A 22,791-nucleotide genomic window follows, 5' to 3' on the forward strand; every position below is an offset into this window, starting at 1 on the left:
AGTCCACTGCTCAGTCATAATGTTCTGTTTTAATTACTAAAAATAAACTACAATAAGAAAATGACAGAAATGAGTTAGAAGGAAGGGAATAGCCATCAACAAGATGCAGTACACAGATGGGAGGGAGGTGGCTTCTGAGAGTCAGAGTGACTGAACCAGCTAATTCAYGAAAAAAAATCAAATGAACAACCAGCAAATACATAAAAATGGATGCAGGAAAGAGCATACACTGTTAATGCTACAGTGTACRAATAAGTGTACAAATGGACTACATCTTTCAAAAGCCGTAAGAATATTTCTATTCAAAGCATTTAAAATAATACCAGAAGTGCTTCAACTGCTTAACACATCTTTGTCCTTATCCTACCTATAAGTACATAACAAGTTAATTTATATCAGATCTCATGCAAAAAAAAGYCTCACAAATAACAAAGAGAGCATCACAAGTTGGAGGTCAGCTGCAGCTTTCTGATTTGCAAGATACCAGGAATGGTTGAAGTTTAAAGCTGGGACATAGATGCAACAAAAGAAGCAGTAGAAAAAAAGCAGATGGGGTAGAGGGCAGCTTAAACCAGMTTTATCTCCACAGCCAACATGCTGCATAATTCTGCTTCAAAATTCAGTGGGGGAAAAGTATATACTTAGTTCCCTATTACTAAAATTCAAACATAAGTTTAAAGTTAAGCATCTGGTTTATGCTCTGCCAGACCCTTAATGGCTTTACAGTGAGTAAATATATTCCTCCCAGAGCTCAGATCATCAAGAATAAAAGGGCAGGAATGCTGTGTAACAGCGCATACAGATGTATGCACATTCTATAGATCAATTTTCTGTTATATTCTTTATTTTAAAGGGTAGCGAGGAAAATGGAAAAATGAAATTGAATGCTAATAAAACTGGCCATAGGTAATTCTTTCTTACGCACTGGTATTACRCTATTGAAATAAAACACATAAGCACAAGATCTTTACAGTATTTCCAACTCACTTAGAATTCAGATTATTACAAACGCCATATTAGGTATTGTATAATTAAAGATAATTTATCCAATGCAATAGGAAACAATTCATTGGAAGATACAGCTCTTCTGCTTAGCACAATTGCTTACAAGTTAGTAATTTAAATTCTTAATGGACTATCTAACTAATAAAGCACACRTCAGAGGAACAATGCAGTTTATGTTAATGTCACTTAATATGTAAAAAGTGTTAATATTCTGTGAACTASGGTATGGAAAGATGTTCAGTATTTGAAAGTAAATGTGTGGCCTTTGCGCTCTCTCTCAATATGAAAATACAGCTGGAAAAAAACAAAACTCAACCCTCTGGGATTTAAGACACAAGTCAGCAGGTGATTTTTCAGCTTAAGATTTAACAGACTTGCCTTCGATTCCCTAATCTGCCATGGACTTTCACCAAAACAGCACATTATCCAAGCAAGCAAGTTCACCTCACAAAGAACTGCATGAGGCTACTGCATTTACCTTGTACGACACCTAGACATTATTTGAACAGTCTATGGAATGAATTAAACTATCTAGCTGCACAGAACTGAAATTAGTATTTGCTGTGGGACTAGAAAGTTAAGAGCTTGATCCCAGACTCATTGAAYTCAGTGGCAAAGCCATCAATGATCTACAGCAGTGACAGACTTGGATTCACCGCATTTAAAATCCAATCTCCCAGGGAACTTCTGGGTCTTTGTAAAATATAATTACTATCAATGAGTCTATATGAAAACAGGGGAGTAACAGGGAGCTTACTATCAATCCAGGATTCATTAAAGTTAATATACARCAGATTTCATATACACAGATATGGAGAATTATGTTAAACTAATATTAAATAATAATTCTAATAACAGTGTMACAACTTAAATATATTTTGACTAATTAATGAGGCTATCAAGAATCTGCATTTGAAGGGTTTTCACATTTTTTCTGTATGTATATATGTTTCTCTGCAGGTAAACTAAATTTAGTATAAGAAAATGTATTTCATACGGATAATGCATTTGCTACTAAAGGATAAAAAACATTCAGTATTACCAGTTAACTATCATTTTGTTTTATTCTGCAGATTTTGTTTTCCATTATTACTGCCAGTTCCTGGCTGRATAAGTAATTCCCTGCAAATACTTTGTCAAATACATTTACCCACTATATTGTAGGATGAAAATAATTTTATTGCCAGGTATATCATGCAACACAGAAAAAGCGAAATGTGTTTCATTTTGTTTCCAGAAGTAGACACGAGTTAAAAAAAAAAAGTTATTAAGAGCTATTTTGTGCTATATAAACACCCTTCAAAGCCTAGTGCTGTGCGTTACATATTGCTGGGCTTAGTGTAACTTCCATTTTAGCCCTGCACTTCACCTTAAGGAGTTCATTCTATTTTCAGTGCTCACAAAACAAGTATCTTCAAATTATTCTTTCAAATTCCTTATTGTAAGTAAAGCTGTTTAGCAAAAATTTGCCAATATAAAGAGGTTTATTAAATGATGCGAAAAGAAACAATATATGCATATGGTATCAGGAGACACTCAATAATAACAGCAATGATTAGTTTTAAATGCTACAAAGAAGCACTTCCTAAACCGCTCCATACTCTTTTCAAATACCAAACAGCTTTTAAAYATCAGATCTATTTGACCTGTCAAAGCACATAAATATGAAATGCTTTCTCTGAAGAGAAAAAAAGAAAAGAATACARATTATGAAGATTATTACAATTTTCTAGCATTATTTAGAAAACATTTTAGGAAAATGCCTGGTTGCTAATGCTATAATCACCATCACCATCACATAAACATACCCATTCTGCTGCTGCCAGTTCCTTCATTTTCGTCGTGAAAGCCACTGCAAACCTAGTTAAATGGACAAAGATGGTTGGGATCACCTGCTTAAAATGATTAAACATAAAAACAGAAGAGTACTTCAGAAAAAAATCTTTATAAGAACAGTGGAGACTGATAAAAACAATTATAGATAGAAAAAGAAAAAGCAGGTATTGTATTTGTTTTACCAGAAAACATTGCTAAAACAAATGGTGTCTCTTCAGGGTGTAACTAGACTCACTACTTATTCTTGTGGAATCAAGGTGAGGATTTATTACAGTAAGAGAAAAACAAAATAATGGGAATATCCCCTGCRTATCTAGAGAGTAATCCACACAGCTCCAGTAGTCAATCAGTTTTTCYGGTTTCTACATCCTTGTAAGCCAGAATAGCCTTCTTCACAGCCCGAAAGCTTGGCAAGAAGGGAKCTTAGGTCTACCTAGTTTCATACTATTATTATTAGACAATGTCAAGTCCCACTGCTTGTAAATCATTGCAACTAAATTTAACGCAGGTGAGCAGATAGATTTTTAAAACCTTCTCYCCAATACTCTCTCCTTGTTTCTAAGTTGTCAAGGTTGTTGATGAGAAACAAACATGTTGATGAGGAAAGAAACTAAAATGTTCTTCTCCATGAATATCTTCAAACTAAGGAAAAAAAAACAGAACTAAATAAATTAAAAAAGAAGAAAGATAATCCAGTGATTAGGTTGCAACTCYGGAATTTCAGAGATGTGAGGCACTTGGCTGTGCAGCTCTGGACATTACGGCCCTCAGTGGAAGTGGAATTCACAACGCTGAGTGAGGCACCAGAGTCCTTTGCACTAAGTAGCAAGAGTTGGATACCCAGAAACGAGACCTGYCACAGCCATATGGAGCGAAGGAACCCTCATGCTTACAAACAGTAATACTGATAGACTGAACGGTAGAATAGGCTGAGATATGAACACCAGCTATTTCTCCTGTGTAATCTACAAGAAATGTAATACCAGAGGAAGATCAGCTAAATGAAGGTGTATAGCTTAAGGGTTTGGGTTTTCAACTGGGATGGAGGAGAGGGAAGTTTCAGTTCTGTTCCCAAACTTACTCTATTTTTCCCACATTCTAATGCCTCATCTTGACTTCTACGTACATGCCTTTGAGAAAAGTATGCAAGACACTACCACGCCACAGTTACCAAGAGTTATATCAGAGACCATCTAAAAGCAACATTCACAAAATTCCTATTTTTAGGTGCCTCCTTATTGAGAGGCTTCAACCACAGAAGTCTGATTTCTAAATATACTAGATACATCAAGCTCCCAGTAAGAATAACGTGTTTAATATCTAGAAATTACACGAGTTATTTTCATGGGGTCAGAGTTGATAAATAATCCCTGCTCAGAACAGAGTTTAAGAACATACTGAACTTTAATGTAACTTTTAAGTCATGATGAAATATAAACATGTGCTTTGACTGCTATTCTTAAATGGAACTTTAGTGTTAACTAGAAGCCCAAACGGGTCCTTTTCTGAAGATGAGTAGTAATGTGAAACGTAAACGTTTCAGTGTTACCTTCATGAGGKACAATGTAAACACATTAGCAAAATGTGCTTGTGCTTATGTGAGCAAAATTAGCTCAGCAAAATTTTTTTAAATCCTTTTTATAAAGACTGAATATAAAGCACAGGCTATCACATATTACATTTGTGATTCCATGTTTCTTTTTCATAGAATTAATGTAAAACTTCTGTCTTAGCCTTTAATGGGGTTCCTATAATGACCCAGGCCTGTGACATCTTGATGGTTAGGGGTGAAACACATTACCATGTCACAACCAGAATAGCCCTTTTCSCCCTGAAGATGTTACATTATAATTTGAGGACATGAAGTCACAATCATTCATTAGAAGTTACATAAAATGCTGAATTATAACTCCTACTTTTGCTTTGTAACAAACTTCATTCCCAGGTATTTSTTTTGTAGTATCTGCTTCACAGTATTACAAGGCATTCCACGTATAAAACTTGACAGCTTTAAGGTTATTAAAACCTTTGCAAATGATTGTTTTCTCAAGTTGCATATACTTCCTTTCCAGTTTTTGCAATTATACTTCCAATACATCACATTAACAAGCACAGAAAACTGTTGTTCCTAAGTCTACAAAATACTGTTCAATAGAAAATATACCCATGAGGAGTTCAACTACCATTTAGAAGAATTTGATTAAAAATGAAACAGTCATTATAAAGCTAGGCAGTGTTCAATACTTTGTTTTATGGAATTTGGTGGTATATTGTACTGGACAAATAATCTACAATTCATAGTACTCTCTGCTTAGAACCCTGCAATCAATAAAGAAGAAAAAAAAAATCAATGTTTCTTTTAATAACTAGGCAATGAATAATACTTGTGATAATACTGCAGAAGGGTATTCAGTGTAACTTCTAGAAAACTGAATTAGTTTTCCTGTAGCAGAGAAAATATTATGAACTGGATAAAGCACACAGTAATACATTTTGAAGCATCAGAAAAAATCCAAGCCAATAAAATACCTTTCAAGTTCCTAAGTTAATTATCATAAATAAAAAYCATTGAGTAAAGCATAGGTTTTCTATTAGCTATATTTTTGACAGATCCTGTCTTTTTAAATACAGAATTGGATCAAAATGGACAGTCTCCAAGATAAAGAACTCCRTTTTTACACAATTTCATTCTGTCCACTACTGAACTTTAACATTCTCATTTTAACTAAAACATTAKATAACTCTCTTCCTTCAGAGTTGTCTAAAGAATAACTACTAATTATTTGATAACAAATATAAGTAAGTATATAATTCTTTTCTTGAATGGGGTCCTAAGTTGTTTTTCAATGACAAGTCACACGTAAGAACATGCCCTAATGATTTTTCAATGAGTGTGATTAAACGCTGTACTCACAGTCTGTTCACCTACCACATTTTATACGGTGCTATAGACAGAGCACATCTACATCAGTGTTAAGCTGGCTAAAAAGAAATAGTGCACGTAATGAYACTAGTAAAGATAAAACCACCAAATACATGCCTGCTGCAGATTCTGTACGCATACCCTCATTGCTAACATGAACCAAAATCCATACTGTCATATCTGAACTATYGTAGTTACCTGCGTTAGCTAGATTAATCCCTGTGCACCTATCTACGCTACGATCATGTCTCCACTCTGCTATGTAAACCTAAGTTTAATGGCAATTCCTTAGTGACTAATCAAATGGGACTTCATCATGTGCATAAAGGCTGTGATGAACAGATACAGCAGCAGACTGTTCAGCAAGGATTTTAAGCACTGCTAGAGTAAGTATACAAGTGATACCGTTGGATTCAGAAAGACTTTCAAGATGCTTAAATTTTATCACAAGCATATGTACCTTGTCAACTTAGGGACCCCTTCACTTATACAGAAGTGACTTCTGCACTGAAGCCTCACAGTACTCAAGTCATCAGAGGCTGAGGGTATACTTCCATGACACTGAGTGACCTCTTGTAACATCTGACAACCACTAGAAAGAAATCTTTGTTGTATCCCTCCGTAAGTTTATCTACCACTTACCTTAAAGTGGCAAAANAAAAAAAAAAAAAAAAAAAAAAAGGCAGAAAGAAAAGAAGTCAGTTTTACACCATTCCAGTGAGTTAAACCCACTCAACAAAGCAGTTCAGTGCTGGCACAAAAAAAGAGTGGGTCACACAGTCACAGGCAAGAGAGAGGAGGAGGAGCCTGTGCCTTGATAAGATTTAAGCTATCTGTTTAATTAATTTTATTAATAGAAGCATTCACAAAATGTTCTAGTTTCCAATGTGAACTTTGGGTTAGGTGGCCTTTTTGGCCACAAAGGACATGGTCAAACACTGCTGAAGTCACTAGATCTTTAGATGAAGCAAAAGGAAATTTGTTTACTGTGGATGTTGAAATAATGAGACATGCTGATAAAACCTTTTTCATTTTTAGATCTTACTGTGATTTCTGATCAGCCCTTGAGCTATATTTGATAGCTACACTGACATGTCACTGAAATTCTTCCAGACTTTAAAACACMATGAAAATATTCACTATTCAATTTACCTAAAAACTTAGGAGAATGTGCTTAAAGATTTTTTCCCCCAATATCTGCTTCTTTGTTTATGTATCTAGAAAAAGGATCACACAAACTGGAAGAAAGAACACATTTGAGTCACATGCTTTTCAATCAAGCAGTCTGTCAACATGCCAGATGGCCATGCAAGGCCTGTGAAAGCAGGTTTGATTCCATGACATAACAGTACAAATGCCAGTTATTTTGAATTATCATTTCAGGAAGTCAAACTGCTGGGCACCTTGGCCTGTAGATACAGATAGAGCTTAATCTGTAAAACATGCTTGTATTTCCAATATAAAATATTTTACACGTTTGACTGTATGTAACATAAAACAAGATTTATTAGTAAACAGTTTAAAAAATATTATCAACCTGGACCAACATCTAGCATTTCTAACATGTCTGCACAGTGCCATGCAAAAGGGGTCCAAGTTTGCTTGGGCTAGTAATACTACTACAATAAGATTTAATAAGAATAATCACACCTCCACCACCACCAAAGATTTGCTCTTTAAAAAACAAATATAAGCCATTTTCATAGCCAGAAAAGTTTTATACAAATGACAGATGTATGGATATTATTGGAGATTTTCAGATGTGCTTTCCTTTACCTAAATCTCTGCAAATATAATCAGACTAAAATAGCTTTGGTAAGAAATTATAACTTGCTCGCATACTACAGTTGTATCCATTACAAACACATTAAGTAAATCACAATCAAGTTGCTATGGTCTGCAGTTTTTAAACTATCAAAGGCTGTCTTTTAAAGCCAATCCATACWGTAGATTATTCTACAGAGCAATAGGCTGTCAAATCACAAGTTAAATATATTCTTGCTATTATTCTTCTCATTCCTTTTACCCACCTTAGAATTTATACCCTCATCACCTGCACAGTTCTTTTATTCAAGGAAACAGTTATGATTCAGTACACAAAGCACAGGATTAGTTAGCAAAAGCACAAATTTCATTAGCTTTTGATGGGATTTGAGTGTTTTGAAAATCCAGCCCAAGAGACTAAGCTTCACTGCTACCTCTGCCAACTCTTACATGGACAAATGCTATGAAATTATTGTAACACAGGAAACATAAAATGAATAGACTACATATAATTATATTTTAGGAAGACACCRCTCTGCTTCCACCACTGAATCATAAAATCATAAAATCATAAAAAGCAGAGTTTGCAGGGATTTCAAGAAGTCTCTCTCTTGGCCTACATGACTCCCAGTGATTCCAAGCTTTTATGGAACTGTTTCTAAAAGGTCTGTCCTTACAAAAATACAATCTCCTGTCATAATCCTTCTACGTGTGCTTTTACCTGGCTTCTCCTAGTACTGTTCCCATTACCCGATGCTTCTCTTCACATCTGATGTCTTCATTTAAATCTGTTCCACCAAAGATGATTCCAAAAGGAATTCTGCTACCTGCAAAACAACGACTAAGATGAGAAGGGGAACAACATGTCAGGGTAATGACTAGAAGGAGTGAAAAGGTATATTGATAATGCCATGTCATACATACACAGAAGTCTTTGACAATGAAACCTGAAGAAACTTGAATTTTTGTGGTTTGGGGATTGGAAAAAAAATGTAATAGATGCACTTTCACAGCATGTTAGTCTGTTGTCTAGCTAGGAGATTTTCTTTGGCTTTGTGCACACTTAGCGAAAACATAGTCGGTAAGTTTCTATACTCAGCAACCCACCGAACAGCATATGTATTTTAAATGATATTCACATACCTGGTGGTAATCTGAATACCACCAGACCATGAAGTTTGGTCGCATGTATCTAGCCTCAGCTACTCATTTGCTATCCCTCAAGCATTCTAATACAATGGATTGGGTGGCCATCCTGCAAAGTGGGTCAATGACACCATTTTTGKTTTTTTAAAAAATATTGTTGATTTTTGGCAAGGTTCCTGCCCAACTTCTGAAGCCAATTTCACTGCTACAAAAAAATGAAGGTAGAGACACAACATCAGAAAATTCCATCATGATTAAATAAGGCAATATATATGAATCCACACCAAGATTTGTCCCCTTTCATTCCCAAAGGGTGATCTGCATTTATAAACACCTTCCAAGACCTTCTTCTGTAATTACTCTACTTAGGGAACATTCTTCAGGCTGCCTACAGTGCTCTGGTACAGTAAGAGTAAAGAAAAGTATGTTACCTGTGGGGAAGCCTGTGTATGAGATCTTGTCACAACATTCAGGTTTTAAAATACCAACAAAAGTCTAGTTACCCTACTGGCATCTGCGTAATGGTAGAAGCCTACTGTTGATGCATCAGAATAAATTCATATTTGCAAAAGTGTAAAGCCATCAGAACAGTGTGGTGTAACATCCCTATGCTAAGAGCAGAGAACCTTACGTGGACAAGGCCTAGGACTACGGAGACGAAAACACAAAAGCCAGAAGAAGTTTAAGATTCTTTTCTAACAGTATTTGTTTTCTTGGAGCCAAGTTATTTTTAGCAACTGGCAAATTACCAGAGATGTCGCCCTCTTAAACTAATCAACATAGCAGACAATAACGTTCAGTGTTGATTGTTTAGGCATTGAAAACAATTAAGCGGTCAGTTTTACACCTCATTAGGCTAACAAATAACAATCGAATGGTGGCTAATTACTACATATAGAAMACGGGGTTTTTTTAAACTCCAGACTAATAGGATTGTAGTTTTGTAAAACAGTCTCCAGTAACATAGGCAAAAAAAACTTGTCATCAAGGTGACCAGTTTTGTGGATTCTTACAGATTTCTGTTAGCTGTAACAGAAGCAGCTACGGTTTCCTGCTGGCTGCCAGCATACACTATGTATTAAGAAAGGCAGAAAATGTGCTTTGATTTCTCCCTTTTGCCATCAGTTTGAGGGGGGAGAAGGTAAATAACTCAGTAGACAACACTGTCCTCTGAGCACTAGGCCAATGAGCTGAGCATTAGAGGATACTGTGTTGATGGAGGCCCTTTCTTTCAAGAGACATAACTGACTTTGTCACCAATAATTTAACAGCCACAAAAATCCAATTTTGATATCACATATCATATCACTATCAACAATATCTTGTGGAGAAGAAAAACCAACTCTAAATTCAGTGAACTCTCATAATTAAAATTCATGGTTAAAACAAACAAATAAGGTAGCTTGGATAATGCAAATAGGAAATAAAATATATTTATAAGGATAAAAGATAAAAATATATACATCAGACAAAATAAAGATTCTACGGTTTGGGGTTTTTAGCAGTTTCACATTTTCTAGTATTGCTAGTTTGGTAAATGAAGAAACAAAGAATGAAAGAACTATTTCCATTCTGACTACTTAAGGCTTTCCTTTGCAGTTTTAGATGGCTATGATACTCTAATGTTCGTAAAGAGAATTGCAGTTTGTGAAGAGAATTGCACTATCAAAGCACCACAGCACTGATCCTACAACAGGCTGACTTTCTGTGATATGTGAATACATGTCTTTCTAATAAATACAAAAGTAAATTATGTCATCTATTACATGTGCTGATTATACATCCTCAATCATGTAGACACAGATTCAAGTGTCATCACAGAATGGTAAGGTTGGRAGGCACCTCTGGAGATCATCCAGTCCAACCCTCAGCATAGCCCATACRGGGACTGAACCCACAACCTTGGCGTTAGCAGCACCATGCTCTAACCAACTGAGCTAAACCTGTCAGGCCCAAAAAGTTTACTTAGAGCACTATGACTGTAATGACGAATTGTCTTCAAATTATTTCTTACTATTGGACATGCAAGAAATAAATGTTAAAAGAAACAAAAGTGCCTTTTCAATCACTTTTTCTCTCCAAGATGACTGCAATAGCTTTTAGACTTGTCACTAGGATCATTCCAACAATCATATTACTGTCTTGCTTTTTCACAGATTTCCTTTCTATTTTTCTTCCAGTTATTGCAAATGCTCTTAGGAACAGTATGACTGATTCATTTAAATTCTGTAAATCATTCAAATGTCAATGCTTGGAGGTCATCTGGGAGTTTGAAAAGCTTATAGCAATAGAGTTCAGATAACTCTATTGCAGTCTTGACTTGCAYAAAATTTTACAGTAGACTTTGGGAAATCTAGCCTTATTTTTTGTTCCTTAGCAAACAGGGAATAGTTTTAACATCTTTCACAAACTTCTTCCAAATCAAGGATCTAGGATTTCTCACAAAAACAAATATCTCAGTATTCCAACAAGCAAAGTCTAAATACATGTGTTAGCAGATTTAGGGAAAAAAAAAGTACAAAAGCATTCTAGCAATAATATGTCAGGCTTTCTGGAAACCTACTAGTACATACTGCTGGGGGACTTTTGAAGGCTGAAAACTAGCACAATACAACTTATTCTGAGATCTGACAGAAGTATCAAATTATGCACCCTTGCCCAAGTGTGCACAGATTTGGACAACACAAGTGTGATCTAAAAAACAGGTACACACTTGCAATTTCAGTGGGTGACAGTGCCTATAATTTTGGAAGCTAGTGCTTCTAGTGTGTCATTAATGGCAGGCTAAAGTTTTGTTCTGCATGGCCAGTTACAATAGAAAATTTTATTATTTGTCTGATAACAACCTGTCTCCTACAGTGTAGCTGGCATGAATGACAATTCTAAGTTATTTCATGGCCAGAAAACCTAATTCATCTTTGAACAGAAAAATCAAATTAGCCCTTCTGCTTTTTTCTACTTGACCTCAGTTATACTTAGCCAAGCAACTGTCCTTTGAAAAGAATAGATTTGCTGGAAGTATCTTAATGTTAATATAATGTTCTTATCTTAATGTAGTTAAAGTACGTAATTATGAAATGCATTATGTGCTTTAAAAGTACATRTATTTAGTTCTCTCTTCTCTGGATCAGATCTCCCACAGATAAAGATTTTCTGTTTAATAACATTTGTTGAAGTGGATAAACACAATAACTAGATTAATGAGTTTTTGCATTTATTGCCATTAATAACTGTTTGCATTCATTCTCTTCTCTCTCAGTACCTTTTTTTAAGCGATATCTTTACTGAAAAACTGAAAAAGGATTACCTTGCAGAAGTTTGCCTCCTTTATAAAGATGAATGGCCAGGGCTGCATCAAAATTCTTTGTAGAGATCAGATTTGCTATTTCAGTTGGACTTTCACAGCCAGAAACATCTTTAAGAATGCAGATGTGACCTGCAGCATGTAGATGATTCCTTCATTACCAGAACAGACAGAAGAGGGGGAAAAAAAAATAACATTAATGTTGCAAGCTTTCCAGTATATTAAATAAGCTTAAATAAAATACGTTTTTCCTTAGTAATTTTTGCTTCTACCTTTATCTTCTTCATGCTTATTTTGTTCAAGATGCTCTAGAGCTATTAAAAATGTTTTCCTATGAAATATATGTATTTTATCATCTTTAACATTGTGCTGGCTGCCAAGCAGTATCATCTGCATCCATACTAAGGTCCAAGGATGCAAAGTGCCAACACTGCCTTTGGAAATCAGTGGAAGYGAAGTATGATCAGCATCAAGTTTCTATTCAATAAACTGAAAAGATTCCTTTTCGAATTGTGTCAGACCTTGGTGTGAGAAAGTCTCTTAGTCTGGGGAAAGGCTACCAAATGAAAGAAAACAAACATCTCCAGCTAAATAATGCCATTAAATACACACAACATGCAAAAAAAAATCTTGTTTTTCCGGGGGCAAAGAAATAAGTACATAAAGAAAATTGGAAAGTTGCAATTGTATTCCCTTTCTGTTTGATTGCAGGCTTTAGCTGATCCATCTGCAAAACAGGCACAACATGAGAAAAAATTGCACAAAAGAAACTACACAAATACTTCAGCCTTTCTTCCTCTTTAATCTCAATTGCTAAGAAAAAGTTCTAGTGACAACTTAGCCATTCATCTTTTCATATAGCTGTTCTTCAAATTAAAATATTGATTCAAAGACTGCGGAAGTCAAGAGACTGATTGATCACAGAGAGCTTTTCTTTAGGCATTTCAGTGAGCTTTGTTATAGTCATTTCTTTTAGACACTAGGCTTGTAATTCCTCCCACTGAAACTAGAATCAGCTATCAATGTTTCCAATGACATCAGCCAAAGAAACACATCAGARTAAATCCATGTATTGACAGAAACTAGCATACTGTATCTGCTAATATGCAGATAAAATTGTTTCAAATATTAAGTGTTTACGTTTCCAATATCATAAAAAGACAACATGAATATTTCCTGTTTATTACATATTTTTCCAGATGATTTATTTCTCATAGCGTATTAATTGTGTGGCATTATAACTCTGCTAACTCAATAGCTTYTTGGATATTGTAGGCTGTTCCTCTCTTGATCATTTCATATCCTCCCCAAAAAAAAGTAATTTTCTGTCCTGCAGAAGTTAGTCATCACTGCAGAAACTGCTGCTAAAAATGTTGCAAAATGCCTTCAGAGCTTGGAAAAAATGTATTAGCACTATATCAGACAGAGCTTCATTTGYACCACATATGGTCCTGTATTTCTTCCTTTTCTAAAAGAAACTCATTTTACTTCTGATTTCACCATTTGAAACAAGACCAGTAAATTATAACAAATATTAATCAACAATAAAAGACAGCCAGATTGCAAGCTCCTTATTTACACTATTGAGCAATTATTTACATTAATTGTCCCAAGAACTTTTACCAAGTACCTGCTTGCCATTTGTAAGAGGTTCTCAATTTACCTCTAAATAACGATGCCCAAATCCCACAGCTCTGGAAACAAAATCTCTCGGGCAAACATTAGGATGCTCATGCATGCATTCCGTAAGTTCACAGGTGCTCATTAAACAGTCTAGAAGATTTTTCCCCCGTCAGTATTCCAATTACCATAAATCACTATCATGTACAAGCAATATGTTTGCGTATTACAATTAATTTGCAAATAACTCTCTAAGGACATCAGAAATTGAGAAACCCAGCTAGTAGTTTTGATCTAAAGCTTTTTTCTATGTACTAGAAATAAATATGTTTCCCTGCCTCCACAATTTTCTCAGCTTGAAATCTCACAGCCGAAAGACGGTATTTTCCGGAGTAGATAGACAGGGACTCCCTCAAGTGTCCCAAGACTCCAAAATGTTCAGGAGATCCCCCAGTGAGGTGAAAACCTTRATTGTGAATCCTCTCCATTATGCCATGATTTTTTTTCTGCAAATGACTACTCAGGATTGTTTAAAAAAATTGCAGACAATTTAAGAAGAAAAATCTATCACATTATTTTGAGTTCTCAGATATGAAGAGATCTTAATCCCACAAATACATCACTGAATTCAATATGATTACTCATATGCTTCAGATTATGCATATACAGAAACGTACCAGTGCAGAACTGGAGTTACTAAGTAGTATTTAAGCACTGAAACTTACAGTGGTATTTTTATATTTTCTAAATGATTTTTCATCTTTTTAACTGAAGAAATGCAGAGTAGGTTTCACATTCAGTTACACACACAGGCTATCATCAAGAAATATGATAACAGGGTGCTACAAAACTGTTGCAAGAGGTTTTGTTTTGAAGGCTCRTCTGTTGATGAAGTCACAGACATCCCTGAATCAAGCCAAGATGTAAGATATAGCATATTACCCATATCTTTTCTCCTCCTGGGAACTGTGTAGTCATATTATTTTGCCATTTCATAAACAAATACTTTCCAAATGAAAAATAAAAACAACCATGTCTCTGTTGTCTGGAATTCTGAGACAGCCCTGAAAATGCTAAATCTCAAGGCTAACTTTTCTCTGAATCACAACTTTGTACATGGTAGGTAAATTTCCAGATATGCATCTTAATTACCAGTGTTTATTGCTTGGATCCTGAATTTGCCTTGCTTTGTCTCCTTCCCTTCTACCAAAAGTCCCACAGAAGCCAATGCCATTACTTGGGGAGTATAACATATCTAAGATGGAGAATATTTGTGAGATTCCAGATTTTGACTATTTTGCAAGAAAGTAATCAMACTGTGGAAAGTTATTCAATAAGTTTAAAAGATCATTTCTCAGATCACATTTTAAGAGCCACTGCTCAAAATGTTACATTTATATCTATCTGAATAGTTGACAAAACATTTCCCAACTTCATTGATTTTAGTAGGAATTTTAGAAGGAAATTAATATCTTGATTATGTTTTTTACACTCTTTGGAAATCAACAGCCTAACAAATATTAGTGATCTTCTCTGGATCTATATAATATGCACAGGAATATTGTTAAAGATAYGTAATGTAAGGTACAACCCTTTTCTGATCTGTGTCCTCACTTTAATAAAGATTTATATAGGAAAACATTTTTGATAACACAGCTATGAAATATCAGGAGGTGTTCTACAATRTTTCATTTTTTATTTCCTACCATTATTGATCACTACTACTCATTCATCCTGGCTAGCAGTCTTCCTTCTTCCAGCCTGAACCCTCAGTTCACACATCTCCATATACACAAACTGTATTTCACGGTTCCAAAGACAGCATGGTTGAAGCTAAGATGTAAGCGAGTTAAAAGTATCCTTACTTCTAAGATGTATAGTGTGCAAAAAATGTTTTATTTTCTGTCTTCCTCTCAAAAACATTTTTGTTCTAATTTTCTACAGGATATTTTAATGGAGTTACTTACAGAGAAAGAATGTTTGATAAGTTCCTGGTAGGTAGATCAATAGACACTTTTTGAATAGCATAAAATAGGCTTCATCTAAAAATATTACTTATCTCTTTCCCCAGGCCATCTGTTCTGTAAAGCAGCTATGCATAAACTATTGTTAAATCTATACAGCACAATCCAAAGCTTATTAAGTTAGTAGAATAACTTCCACTCACTTTTTTGAKACTTAACCACAGCTGAATACTCACAATTCCCACAGAAGTCGATGGAATTGCAAGAGTTGAAATCATAGTTTCCACAGAAGCCCAGCTCAATCTTCCTTTCTCATTGCAAATTGCCTTAATTTTTTCATGCTTGTTAAAGCAAAGTATTTTTCTCTTTTATTTCTCTCTGCCTCAAACGTCTCCYTTAAAGGACACAGACAATTTGTTTTGTCCTGAAAGTAGGGATAAAATCTACTGTGAATAAGAGCAGAAATAAAAAATTGTGGGCATGACAGACATTCCTTCCATCTCTACATTCTGAAATCAGCAATGGCCCTTTTGGAAATGGAAAGTAATTCTGCAAAGTGCAGTTCTGCCTTATAAATAGATCCAGCTGCGCRAAACATTTGAAACGCAGGATGTACCATGTGCAGGCAATGTGACTGAGTGAATACCAGTTCCAAAGGGGGAGGATGAGTGCCTGCCCTTTGCAGCTGTCCTGCCTTAGGAACAGACACATGAACAACAGCAATAATTTACCAGCACCTGTGCAAACTTAGGTAAGTAGGTAAAAGACCTCTCATTACCCGGCACAAACGAAAGAAAACCTAGAGAACCTTTTGCTGTGCAAGTACTCTCCAGTGTGATTTTAGTGATCCTAGGTTGGGTAAGACTAAAGAGAAGAATTGGGGCTCAGAATTACTCCAATAWATGTCCACATTGAAAAATAATTGTAAAAAGGAACGATAAGTTACAATTTACTGAATTTGGGGATTTAATTCTTTTGCAGTTGATTACCTGGCAGTTTACAAAATTGCTATTTAAAACATCCTATTTCAAATAGGAACTGAAACAATCCCTCTCCAAAAGATATTCACATATTTACAAAATACTCCACCTAAATCTTGTAAATAATCAAGTAATTCTATTTCTGTTCCTTCTTACTGCTAAGTAAGAAAAGATGAAACATCTGTGTAAGATTGCTTTAGTAATAGTAGTCACTGACTAGTCTTATAGTCAAGCAGATGGACTTGATTGCTAGCAAATACTCCTTATTCTGACCAGACTTTCCTTCCCCTCTAAATGAGCTCCTTTACTACTATAAACTACTCATGGAGATAAGATAGCAACTGCACGTGATACGTTACAAGTTACCAATTCTCAAACACTATTAGAATCCTTTATTCAYCTTTATTGTGAACATTAATTAATTGATCTTTCATTCATTCCTTTCTTTCAGTTTGAGGGTTTATGTACTTGAGAAAGTACCAYCCGTTTTATTTAAAGCATGTCTGTAGAGCAATAGGATGCTAAAGTATGTTGGTGTACTCTGCACAGGTCACTGCAGATGTGTTCACATAACGCAATCATTTGCGGCTAATAAGGTAGTATGTTAAACCATCTGTCAACTGAGCTGCTGTATCTCACCCGGTGTGTGCCCTCTTTTGTACTAAACACATTAACGTAGGCCGCCGTGCACACGAATCACGGCTGGAGCAGGCTAACCACAACTGCTAGAGACTGTGACTCTGGTAAAGGTATCTAGCTAAACCACCGTGTCTTGATCTTCACAAAATCATAATCCATCTCAGTTTAATTAAAGTCGATGTAAATTACACATAAAAGAATACACGGACACTTGTTTGACCGGTTTATTCAGAATTAGCTTAACTTGTGTGAAAGCTACAGATTCAAATGATACAAAGCCAGCTCTCCATCAGGTACTCTCTGACCTGCCCCACAGTCCCAACTTCTGTCTGACTGTTCCCAAAGTCAAAGTGAATACCTGATTTGCTCAAAAGGTAGAAGAAATAATTTTATGGAGGAAAAGGAGCATAGACATCCCCAAGACGTCTTGTTTTATCCAGTGACAGCAGAAGATAAAAGGTTACAGGAAATGAATGCCACACAAACCACCACCCACTAATTCTGCACTGATGTGTATAGGTAAAAGTGTATACTGCAAACATAAGCACATATTTGTTTTACGCCAACATTTTACTAATAATTGTTCTAATAAAAATACAGAAAACTTCAGCCTTCTCTGCTCTTTTGCTTGCATGACTGAAACAAGATAGCAAGCGTGTTCCACCACTATCTTTTCTGACAAAGTAGCTCTAGACAAATCTAAGACTGAACACAGTATGACCAGACAAGCATGAAATCTTAAACAGTGTCAACAGATTATTTCTATGTTTAACACTGAGGTGTGATAATACCCAGACCAGGGTCAGGGAAAGCTTGTAATAGCAGCGTGCTAAAATACAYGCTAGCAAGAAGAACACTAAGCTACGGATGACTCTTTGCCATGCCAGAAGCAACCAAGTCCTTACTTCAGACCTCAAGAGGACAAAGCCTTGAGAAATTGTTGAAATTGTTTTACTTTTCATGGTGACTCTTTTTTTCTCCCCTGAATAAGCCTCGGGYGCAGAGCAAAGTCCCCAGAAACGCGCTGTCATGTCCTCTTTCCGCATTTCACAGAATAAAAAAGGTAAACAGTGGCAAGAGCAGCGCATATTTATACAGCGCTGCTTGTCCAAACAATTTCCACGCCGGGCAGAGGCACGGCTTGGACAGCTCCCGCTCCCCGCGGCCACCGCAGCCCCGGCGGGAGCGCCCGCCGCTGCGGCGCGGCTCCCGCACGGACCCGCACGCGGGAGCGCGCTGAGGCTCAGGCTCCTCGGGCGGCGGCGCCGCCTCCCGCGGGGGCCCCGCTCAGCGCCGGCGCTGCGGGCGGAGGCCGGCGGAGCCGCCTGCGTGCGCCGCGCCGCAGCCCCGAATGGCGGCGGCGGCCGCAGCGCCCCTCGCCCGCCGCGCGGAGCGGAGCGGAGCGGAGCGGACGGGACGGCACTTACTGTATCCTGGCGGCGGTGGTGGCGTTGCCGGTCTGCGCCCGCAGGCACGCCAGCAGCAGCAGCCTCATGGCGGCACCGCGCACCTCCCGGAAACGGCGCCGCGGAGCGGCTCCGCCACCTGCCCCGCCGCCGCCGCCGCCGCCCGGGGCCGCCCGGGAGCGCCGCGCCCGCCCCTCCTGCCCCCGCGCCGGGGCAGAGCGGGAGCGCGGCCTTGGCATCGCCTCCCCGCCTGCTGCGGCCGGCAGCTCCCCCCTCCCTCACTGCGGCGGGTTTGGGCCCTCTCCCCAACCGTGTTTTCCCTGGACGGTTACCAGGCCGGTTCGCTCAGATCGCAGCCTCCAAGAAGGCTTAAGAAGTGTGTTGCGCGCGCAAGCGGCCTCCAGGGAAGAACTGCAGGGGAAGGCTGCTGTCTGCAGGAGTCTCAGCTCCGCCACGTCGCCAGGTGCCCTCCAGGCCCAGGTGGTTAGCTTTCAGTGCAGGAGCGGTGAAGCAGCTCGTCATGGATCAGCTGCCAACAACCAAAAATGCCAGAGGAATATACTAGTCTAAAGGACAAGGCAAAGGCACAGTCAGAGACCAGCCTGAACACCAGGAAGGACAAACGACAAAGCAGAGCCTAAGATGCACAAGACAARGGAAAGGGCAAAGACAGAGCCTGAACTTGGGACCAAGACGACAGGATCCCCGGATAAACGCCAGTAATAAGCAGAAACTCAGTGAGGAGCTAAGAACAGCTGGGTGGGGCACTAGGCAGTAAAACTGGGAGGCCAGTCTTAGCCTCTTGGGAGATTGATAGGGGCCAGGTGGCTGACTGCAGATATCCACAGCCTTCAGCTTGAGTCAGCATTTTGTAAAAACATTGAGAAAGAGTTGAGGCATTGGTGACAGTGAGATAGGCCCCTGAAAGGAAGGCCGGATCTGAAAGAAAGCTCACCTTTTTGCTAGGATACTTTAAACCTAGCCCAATTTTCTGATGCAATCCACAGACACTTACAYTGACCATCTTGCACAGCCTTAGAGCAGCAAACTGCAATGCCAGTTAATATTGACTTACTCTTCAAGTTTCAATACCAGGTAGAGGGAGAAAAATTCTCCAGTCACAGAAAAAGGCTCTTCTGCTTAGCAATTCTAAAAACAATAGTTCATCAAATAACTTGTATGGATCTCTGGGGATGGCAGATATTCACAAATTGGGGGGTTAGAAGCAACAAACTATACACTGGAGTGCATTCAGGCAAATTACAACCATTTTGTTGGCATTTTTGTGTTTTGGGCTTCATGCTATAGAGCTACGCTCAACTGYCTGAGATTTGCAAAATCTCAGCAATATCACTTACAAATTATTCAGCACAACACATTGCTCACACCATTTTAATGTCCATCCAGGCTAAAAACGCTGGCTTCAACTTAGATGTTAACAGTAATAAATCTTGCATAAATGCTGAAAAATAGCATAACTGCTAATTCAAGGGTAGGCAGAATCACGCTATTTTCATCATCATTTTAGAAGGCATTTCTGAGACTTGGCACAAAATCCCAATTCCACTGAAATTTAGACGGATTTCTGTCAACATAGCCAGAATTTTAGCTTTGAAGTTTGTTTTACTTTAAGTGGCCTGTACCACACATAACTGGACTTTTGAGAGTCCTGATCACCTTCAAACCTAGCAAGAGCCATCTGTTTCAAAAAGGAAAGGAACACAGCTGCCACAATGTCAGTCTAAACAGACACATAATGTTTCACACTTACTGCATGAAGCTTAWACAGCTGCCTGTCTTTTAGACAAAGCAGGGGCATTTTCCAGTTGCATAGCCTAAAGCAGGATAYGTAGCAATGCCCAGAAAGTCAGGGTTTTGGTTAAAATGAAGAYGTGTTTATTATCTGCATGGTATCTATTTAATTAAAAATTACTAGGCCATTCTAACTTTTTACCACTGTTAGCTCAAAACACAGGCAAAAGCTATACAAGAGATTTGGTGTTTAACTTAAAAACATTTCTTACAGGTAAGAAAATAYTTATCATAAAAATGTTAACACCAAAGTAGACGTGGTCTGCTCCCCTAAAGACCTGAGACAAATGAGAAAGGCCTTAACATTATGGTACTATTTATTATAACAATAATACTGGGTTTTTTATGATCTATATACAGCTTGACTGACAGAATTAACAATCTAAGAATCTTTGCAGYATTAAATATTGCTGTGTCTTTGAAAACAAATACATACATTAAATTCATTACTAGATAGACATGGGTRCACTCCTTGTATTCAAAGAAAGGGTTATGACTTTCTTTGTGGATTCCTAACTAAGAAAAGGAGGGGGGGGGAAATTCTTCCTCTCTTAACTCATATTTTAAAGTCTCCCTACTTTGATCAGTTGTCACTCAAATCCTTCATAAAATGTTGTCTTTCCATGGGAAAAAAACATTATTCCTATGCATCACCAAATGGCATTAGTGATGGTGAATATACCAATGGTGGTATATTCATCATGGATATATCTTAACATAGGATTTTTAAATATACTGTAACTATTTTTGTTTGGAGAAAAATTAAAAATTACCTTCCTGAAGCTACCAAAGACAGAAAGTTCAGGTGGATATGACAGCTTTCAAATTTCATTGAGACTACTTAGTAGCTGAATAAGTAAATAACATTTTTATAATATGCATCTCAAATACTAGTCAGCGTTGCTAGGTATTTTTAAACATTTGTTTGGTCAGCCAATACAAAATGTCACCAYACCTGCTGAGATAAATTATGAAGGGCCTACTGTAATATCTTTATGTTAAAACATAAAATAATGCAAAGTGAGGTTATTTACTTGGCATTCTCTGGGGAATACTACTAAACCATTTAGAAAAATATAACYACACAAGTAGCAACTGGAGGGATTGGTATGAAAAACTGTACTAAGGTAGACAAAGCTGAAATTTTGTTTTTTAAATTATGAAATCAGTTACAATGTTTTTTTAAAAAAAGGGAGATCTCTCTACAGCTAGTGGTATTTTTGTCATTGCCCTTTGTCATGAAATGTAAAAAGTGAGCAAAWACATTTAATGAGTCACTTCCATGGCATATGTTATTTACAAAGGCCTATCATTAAATGAGTATGTTTCTTCTTATAAGCATGTGCTGCTCAGTTAACAAGGCTGTTATATAGTGTCTTATAAAAATTTAAGTCATACCTAGATGTTGAGTGTAACTAGATGATGTCAATCAGTCTACCTTTTTATTGAAAACATGCAGAGAGTGTTTTTCCACTTTGTTGAAGCCAAAACTATGACTTTAGGATCATTAATGACTTAAGCTCACCATTGAGGACAAATGAATATRAATACTTTCATGACCTTTAACTCAACACAGGCAATGGTTGTACAGAATATCAAGGGCCCCAGTCTTAGGGCCACTAAGGGATGTTCTCTTTTTACCACCTGGTTTCTTCCCTTCAAAACTAAGGCTTTAATTTCTTCACACATCCCTGTGACGTATTATTACTCCAAGCTCCCCTCAGAGAAGCGTACCTTCCGACAGCAGATCTAAACCACATTTCCAGGGGTTGCTCCTTCACGGCCTAACACACTGCGGATGCCGATGGCGCGCCACATCACCACACACCAACGTAAACAACAGCACACAACATTCAATTACATTTTTCTACAGGATGGTGAATTTACCGTGACAATTCTATTTATCTTTCCAAGTGTTTTTGCTCTGCCAGCTGGGAAGTAAAGTAAGAAAACAAATTACATTTTGATTTTGTTGTTATCGCAGGAAAAATGAGAGAACAGTGGCTCGAACACGAAGGCGTGCAAGCTAAGTGTCGCTCATACAGACACAYAGTCTCGCTGATGCCTGAAACTTTATTCCCGGCCGAACCAGCGCAGGAAATAAGCGTTAAACCGACCTTCCCTGCCGCGACCCCGCTCCTCGCCCTCTTTACCCCGCTTGAGGCCCTCGGGGAATCGCAAGGTGCGACCTGCGGGGAGGAAGCGGCCGCCTCCCTTCCGCGGGAAAGCTCCGGGGTTCCCGGTTCCCGGTTCCCGGCCCCGCGCCGAGCAGCAGCCCGCCGGCGCCCGCTCCTCACGGAGCGCCCCTCCCCCACTGCCGCTACTTCCGGCCCGCCGCCGCCGCTCCGGCCACGTGACCGCGCCGCCGGGGGAGCGACAGCGCCCTCAGCCA

General features: G+C 37.9%; 1 protein-coding gene across 1 annotated transcript in view; it reads right to left on the reverse strand.

Annotated features, from left to right (window-relative positions):
- GLT1D1 (glycosyltransferase 1 domain containing 1) overlaps positions 1-18,745 on the reverse strand; it is a 59,849-nt gene extending 41,104 nt beyond the window's left edge. Inside the window, exons 1-4 of the mRNA XM_085321072.1 lie at positions 18,609-18,745; positions 11,982-12,130; positions 8,250-8,355; positions 2,814-2,865 (exon numbers count right to left, since the gene is read on the reverse strand). Of these exons, the coding sequence (XP_085177198.1) occupies positions 2,814-2,865; positions 8,250-8,355; positions 11,982-12,130; positions 18,609-18,676 (375 nt within the window). The 5' untranslated portion in view covers positions 18,677-18,745. The remainder of the gene's footprint in view (positions 1-2,813; positions 2,866-8,249; positions 8,356-11,981; positions 12,131-18,608) is intronic.
- Positions 18,746-22,791: the final 4,046 nt, after the last annotated feature.

Source organism: Rhea americana, unplaced genomic scaffold, assembly GCF_003343005.1.
Source record: "Rhea americana isolate MKP2758 unplaced genomic scaffold, rheAme1 scaffold_68, whole genome shotgun sequence".
Classification (NCBI taxonomy): Eukaryota; Metazoa; Chordata; class Aves; order Rheiformes; family Rheidae; genus Rhea; species Rhea americana.